Here is a 6,605-nt window from a genome sequence, read left to right on the forward strand (position 1 = left end):
CAAGAAGCCCAAGCTCTCTCTGTTATTGAAAGGGTGCTCAGTCCATAATTACGACACTGAGGCAAATGAAATCGGGTTGTGAGCTGGGCTGCCTCGTGTGAGTAAGCAGCTAGGCTCATGTGCATGCCAAGCTTCCAGAAGAAGTCACTCCAAGGGTAAATAGTAGGGAGTAGAGTTGATAATCCATGCTTATCAGAGTGGTACATTCAAAAAGACCATATCTATTACATGAGTATCTTCGGCATCCTTGAATAGAGTATTACAACCGCAGCGAAAAGAAAACTGCAATGACTGACCCAAGTAAGAGAATAGACTCTTCGACACATTGACAATCTGTACGCATACGGACTGGGCCCGATGGGAGTCCATCACCTAGTGAAAGGAGTTAGATGAATGCGAAAGGCGTTCAGTATCACAGAGGCATATGATCTGAATCTATTCTCCACGTCAAGCTCTTAGAAAAACCTTCTTGTGCACAGATGCCGAACGAGCACCATGCCATCCCACAAACGCCTACATTCGCGCTCTGAAGCCAAGTTGGACCAACCAGCCATAGTCAAACGGCCCAAACGAACCCTCAAACCGAAAGAGAAAAGCCTGGTGGAGCGCATCAACGCCCTGAGCGTCGCCCAGTTCTACGACCAGTTCTTTCCGCCCTCCGTCGCGGGAACGGTAGGGTCACCAACGAACCTCCACATCACCCTCTCAACATGGAAAGAAATGTCATCACCCTTTCGCGAAGCTTGTGTCGACCTCCTCAAACTGACCAGCCGGGACCACTACCACAGCTCTGAGAAAGGCTGGTCCCGTGCGAAGAAGTTGAAGGAGATGGGTCATCCTGCTATGAAGTATCTGCTTCTCCGCCCTGTCCCTGCCGCCCCTCCAACAGTGAAGGAGGGTAAGCTAGCAGGCCCAGAGCAGACTGAGGGGTTCTTGTCCTTCATGATCACGGAAGAGGATCGTTCTGAAGTCATTTACTGTTATGAGCTTCATTTGCAGCCAAGCTTACAAGGAAAAGGGGTGGGAAGGAGGATGATGGAGGTGATGGAGATGATTGGTTCGAGGGTAGGGGTGGAGAAAGCTATGTTGACTGTGTTTCGATCGAATGACAGGGCTGTTGAGGCTTATGAGAGATGGGGTTATCGGGTTGATGATTTCTCGCCTGAACCGAGGAAGTTGAGGGATGGGACGGTGAAGGAGCCGAGTTATGTCATTCTATCGAAGGGGAGGGAAGGATTTGCAAGGGAAGAAAGGGCCCATGAACAGAACGATCCTGGTGGGTTGTCGAAATCAGCTGATGAGAATGTAACAGACAACAAAACAGCAAGCGCACAGCATGGCTGACTAAGGCTGACAGTCTATATCCGTTTGATCTCTTTACCCTTCATTTCAGGCCTCTCGACCTCCCACTCGTCTCTAAGCACGGCGAAGAGCATGTCACCCACCAACATCGACAGCCCCAGACTCCATACCAGGGTGATTGCATAAAAGAAATTTGCATTTCCGGACCCTGCATATATCCAGAGATGATAGAACGCCGGGCCCAGCAGACTCGCATACAGCATGACGGATGTGGCAACGAAAGTGTAGCGCATTACTGCGTGCCGTTAGCTTCGATCGTGTTTTGAGTCTGGAAGGACTCACAAGGGAAGATATGCCTGTACAGCGGTACGAAGGCAAGGTACAGTGATACATCCGATATGCTAGGGTAGGGTTTGAATATGGCGAAAAGACCCAGAAGACTGGTGATTACGAAGAGAGGCTGTCGTCTGACGCGTAGGGTCAGGCCACCGACATAGGCAGCCAACTGCAGCCAAAAGGTACCCAAGAAGAATTCCCGGAACGAGTCAAAGATTTCGATGAAGAAGTACCACCACAGTCCCACGTTAGGCGTCAAATCTGGAACTGATAAGTGAAAGCCGTAAGTTGCGGAAAGGAAATCCCATGAGCCGCCCATGACCATGAATGAAAGCCAAAGAAATCCATTTATGCACGCAAAAAGCGAAGCTGTAAGATTCATGCCCATATTGAGGCCGCCGACCTTTTGGTTGCTTTTCTGAACCGCCTGATCCCAGCAGAGCAATGCCAGAGGTGGAAATAGTAGTATCGGATACATAGAGAGATAAGATGCTAACGCGAGGGCAAACATAGCCCTGAAAGGAGAGCCTGTGACTGCATTGGAAACAGCATGAACGATAGCTGTATTAGTGAAAGCGCTCGTGGACCGTCCAAAACATCCAGCAATGGTGAAAGGGTTGAAGAGGTATGCGATGCTCAATGCTGCCCCATCGAGCCGAGTTTCCTTGCGCGGCGAAGTGAAGAGTCTGCTCGAGACTGCTTCCCCAGAATCTGCTATCTTGGCAAGGGCATTGGCATTCGCAAGGTCCATCAGAGTGTAAAGGAGGCCCGTAGTCAGGGATATAGAACTTCGGCCAGGCAGAAGAGAGAAAAGCGGTAGTAGGAGAGGTGCCTGTGACCCAGCGGACGTCAGTGGAAGGGATATGCCCGCCAGCTGGGGAGAAATAGTACTTGATGGAAAATACCGCCTTCATAGGGGGACACATTGCGTATGTACAGAAAAAGGCCTTCTTGTACTGGAAGAACGATTAGCCGAAAGACATGATGCGAGTGGATCCAGAGGCTTTACATCTCTTGTAGCTGCTGACAGGCGTAGACACTTCTACCTGTCCTGTAAGCAGTTCAGGAAGCTGGGGAAAGAAAGCGAAGACCAAGATTCTGCCAACTATTGCGGCTGCAATGACCAGGGCTTTCCTCCTGTCAATGGGCATGTTGACTGTCATCCACTTCGACAGCATCTGGAGCATATTATCCGTTGGCGGCTCCTCTAAGCGGCTGTTCTGCTGTCTGAATGTCTGGAGGAATACAGCTACCTGCGGTCTCGGTTGACCTTCCTCCAACCAAAAAAGTTGTTCAGAAATTTTGTCCGCACCGCAACCTTTTCCTCCGCACTCTTATTCATGTAGGCTCGTTCGGTGCGATACAGAACAATTACAAGAGAAATGGGAAAGATCAAGAAGAAAGGCACTTCGGGACAGGCGAGGAACTACATTACAAGGACGCAAGCTGTACGGAAGCTTCAAATCAGCTTGCCAGACTTCCGCCGGCTTTGCATCTTCAAAGGCATCTACCCTCGCGAGCCCCGCAACAATAAAAAGGCCTCGAAAACATCCTCTCAAGCTACAACATTCTATTACACCAAAGACATCCAGTATCTTCTGCACGAACCATTACTTGCCAAGTTCCGAGAACAAAAAGCGCTGTCGAAGAAGATCGCACGATCATTGGGACGAAACGAGGTCAACGATGCTGTGCGCTTGGAGAAGTATGGGACCCCCAAGATCACCCTTGACCATATCATACGGGAACGATATCCTACTTTTGTCGATGCCATTCGAGACCTAGACGATGCCCTCTCGCTCCTTTTCCTCTTCGCGAATTTGCCGTCGACTTCGACAGTGCCTTCTAAAGTCATTGCGCGCTGTCAGAGACTGTGCCATGAATTCGAGCATTATCTCATCACCTCAAACTCGCTCCGAAAATCATTTCTCTCCATAAAAGGCATCTACTATCAAGCCACAATACAAGGACAAGATGTGATGTGGTTGGTGCCGTACCGATTTGTGCAAAAGGCAACACAGGATGTCGACTACAGGATCATGGGTACGTTCGTAGACTTCTACTCGACATTACTTGGCTTTGTCAACTTCAGACTCTACACATCCATTGGACTTGTCTATCCTCCAAAATTTAATGCTGAAAGCGATGAGAGAGGCGCAGAGCTTGGTGCTTTCACCTTGGAAGGCAGAGTCGGAGATGGTCTGGAAAACGGAGATAGCCTCAAGACCATCGCAAATGGCCATTCTCAGACGACAAACTCAGTAGAGGTCCAGAGACAACTGGAACAAGTAGTACAGTTGGAAGAGTCAGAGCAGGATCAAGAAAACGACAATCAGGCCGGCAAAGAAGAGAATGACGATGCACTTGATAAATTTGAAACTGCTGCGCCCGAAGCAGACACCTTGGCCCAGCCTGATCTTGATAGCAACCAGACTGCTTCACTGTTTGCGAGTTTCACTTTCTATATTTCGAGGGAGGCACCACGGCATCCAATCGAGTTCCTGCTGCGTGCTTTTGGGTGCAGACGCATCGGGTGGGATCCAGTTCTTGGTGAGGGTGCTTACACCAACGACGAGATTGATGGTCGGATAACACATCAGGTGGTTGATCGCCCCTCTTTGCCAGAAAGCACCTCTCTTGGCGAGTCTGGTGAACAGGGTCAAAATGTTGACAATAATTCCAGAACTCTACGACCTGGAATGCGGGTGCCTGGGCGCACGTACATTCAGCCACAATGGGTTTGGGACTGTATCAATGCTGGTCGCTTGCTTCGACCAGATTTATATGCTCCTGGCGCGACTTTACCGCCTCATCTGAGTCCCTGGGTTCAAGCTGCACCTGGGCAATATGACCCCAGAGCATCTTTGGCAGAGCAGGAATTGGACGGAGAGGCGCAGCAGGCGCTGGAAGAAAGTAGGAATGATGGCAAGGAAGATGATCCATCCTCTTCCGATGTTGAAAGCTCAGAGGAGGGTTCTGTCGATGGCAGAATGGATATAGCAGGCTCCGATAACGAAGAAGACGAGGTCGACGAAGTGCCAGCGGAAGAAGACTTTGCTGGTTTTGAGGACGAGGAAGCGGGTGGTGTCGGATCAGGCAACGAGCATGAAGATGAGCGATCACAGCATCAGAAGGAATTGGAGGCTGAAGCGGCTGGGCTACCTTTCTCCTCCACCCCTGTTTCAGGGAAACCGTCCACAGGCACAATAGGTACCGAGGCAAAGAAGCGTGCATTGAAGAAGCAGAAGGAGGAGGAAGAACTCGAACGCCGGAAAATGATGATGAGCCGGAAGAAGCGAAAGTTGTTCGAGAAGATGCAATATTCGAACAGCAAGCGGGATGCAGAAGCGGAAAAGCTACGAAGCAAGCGGAGAAGATTAGAGCGAGCGTCTTGATATCATCTGGCTTTCCATGATAAATGCAAAAGATGCCTGTGTAACATAAAGTCTTGATGAACGTAAAAATCAACAACACTGCGCCGTGCGATGATGGATTGCAGGTCCTTTTACGTATCGGGTTATCGCTCAATCCTGTCTTCCCCCTTTCCCAGAGCTTGGCAGGGGTTCAGCTCAGGGCAGGTCGGTGAAGAATCCTATTAAGGAATCCTATTAAGGAATCCTAAAACAGTATCAGTAGCTCATTCGGTCGGGAGCCAGCGCATACAGGCAATGTAGACTCGGCTTATCTTTTCACAGCGTCTCTGAATCAGACCTGATCTTCCCGTCATGACATGCAAAACTCATGGAGTGTCTTCTTCTCCAGGCAAATTCCGAATCCACACTACAAAGCCCGTCGCAGCGCAAATTCTCTGAAAGAAAGACTTCTTGCATGGCTGAGGATGTGAATGAATCAACTACCCACACCACGCATCACGACTCTGATTCAGACGAGTACCTCCCTCCTCAACCTTCCTCCAAGAGAAAAGGGAAAAAGCGTGCCGCCGAATATGCCGATCAACCATCATGCCAACACGACCTCACCACCGAAGCAGAAACCGCTTCTAATGACCGTCCAAACCGCTTCCACGGGCCCCCATCAACATGGCTCTCGTGGACATGCTCAGAGAGGGAGATTGTTAAATCTCTCGACCGGGAAAGGTCCGAGAATCTGAGCGCCCATCTGTATGTCGCCCATAAGATCAAGCAGCATGCCAGAAACGTACAGCGATCCAACCTCGCACGTGATAAGGCTCGGACTACGTCTACTGAGGATATCCATTCAGAGACAGCGGCTGAGAAGCCCTTCACGCCACCGAAGATGTGGACGGCATGGCCAATGCCGCCAGAGCAGGTACCGAGAGTGTTCCATACGACCGGTATTCTGGATGAGGATGATCCGCATACGATCAAGGGCCCTCGAGATGTGGGGCCAAGTGCTGAGCTGGAGGGCTGTCTCATCGCTACAGTTACGAGGGCCGCGAGGGAGAGATGGACAGAGCGGGAGTGGGAAGATAATGGCCTCGACGGCTCAGAAGCAGCTATCACCGACCAGCATATTGCTAAAAACGAACCCCCAGACTCTCGTCAACATTCTGCACCACCATACGCTCGGGGAATCCGGCGAAAATCCTCCACTCCACCCATCTTCTTCAGCTCCCAACCCCTACCCCAGAAATCGCCATCACCACCAATATCAGCGCATCCCAAAGACCCCCTAACATATTTACCGTCCTCATCCCCCTCATCCCCCACCTCCCGACACCCCCTCCCACCCCACGCGAGTCTCCGTCCCGTCCCAATCGCAGACGACGAACGCGCACGCACCCTCCTCCTCCCGGCAACCCGGCGCATCATCTCCAAATTAGACGACCTCCTGATGGGCTTGCATCGTGCCCGAAGAGCTTACACGAAACCCCGCAACCCCAGGAGCGGAAGCGAGACGCATACTCAAGCAGAAACGGAAATGGAAATGGAAAGCGAGAGTGCAAGATCCAAGACCCAATCCCGATCCCGAGGAAGGAAGAAGTC

The 6,605-nt window shown here is 50.9% G+C and overlaps 3 protein-coding genes across 3 annotated transcripts; 2 read left to right on the forward strand and 1 right to left on the reverse strand.

The window, feature by feature from the left end:
- Positions 1–495: 495 nt before the first annotated feature.
- On the forward strand, positions 496–1,344 carry EPUS_06937 (uncharacterized protein; the record flags this gene model as incomplete). The annotated part of the gene is made up of 1 exon (XM_007808073.1): positions 496–1,344. One exon carries the CDS (start codon positions 496–498, stop codon positions 1,342–1,344), a length of 849 nt encoding a protein of 282 aa, XP_007806264.1.
- A 250-nt stretch (positions 1,345–1,594) lies between these two features.
- EPUS_06938 (uncharacterized protein) lies at positions 1,595–2,789 on the reverse strand (the record flags this gene model as incomplete). The annotated part of the gene is made up of 3 exons (XM_007808074.1): positions 1,595–2,470; positions 2,530–2,594; positions 2,648–2,789. The coding sequence occupies 3 exons, from the start codon at positions 2,787–2,789 to the stop codon at positions 1,595–1,597; spliced, it is 1,083 nt and encodes a 360-aa protein (XP_007806265.1).
- A 231-nt stretch (positions 2,790–3,020) lies between these two features.
- EPUS_06939 (uncharacterized protein) lies at positions 3,021–5,033 on the forward strand (the record flags this gene model as incomplete). The annotated part of the gene is made up of 1 exon (XM_007808075.1): positions 3,021–5,033. The coding sequence occupies one exon, from the start codon at positions 3,021–3,023 to the stop codon at positions 5,031–5,033; it is 2,013 nt and encodes a 670-aa protein (XP_007806266.1).
- Positions 5,034–6,605: the final 1,572 nt, after the last annotated feature.

Source organism: Endocarpon pusillum (genome assembly GCF_000464535.1).
Source record: "Endocarpon pusillum Z07020 unplaced genomic scaffold scaffold826, whole genome shotgun sequence".
NCBI classification, from domain to species: Eukaryota; Fungi; Ascomycota; class Eurotiomycetes; order Verrucariales; family Verrucariaceae; genus Endocarpon; species Endocarpon pusillum.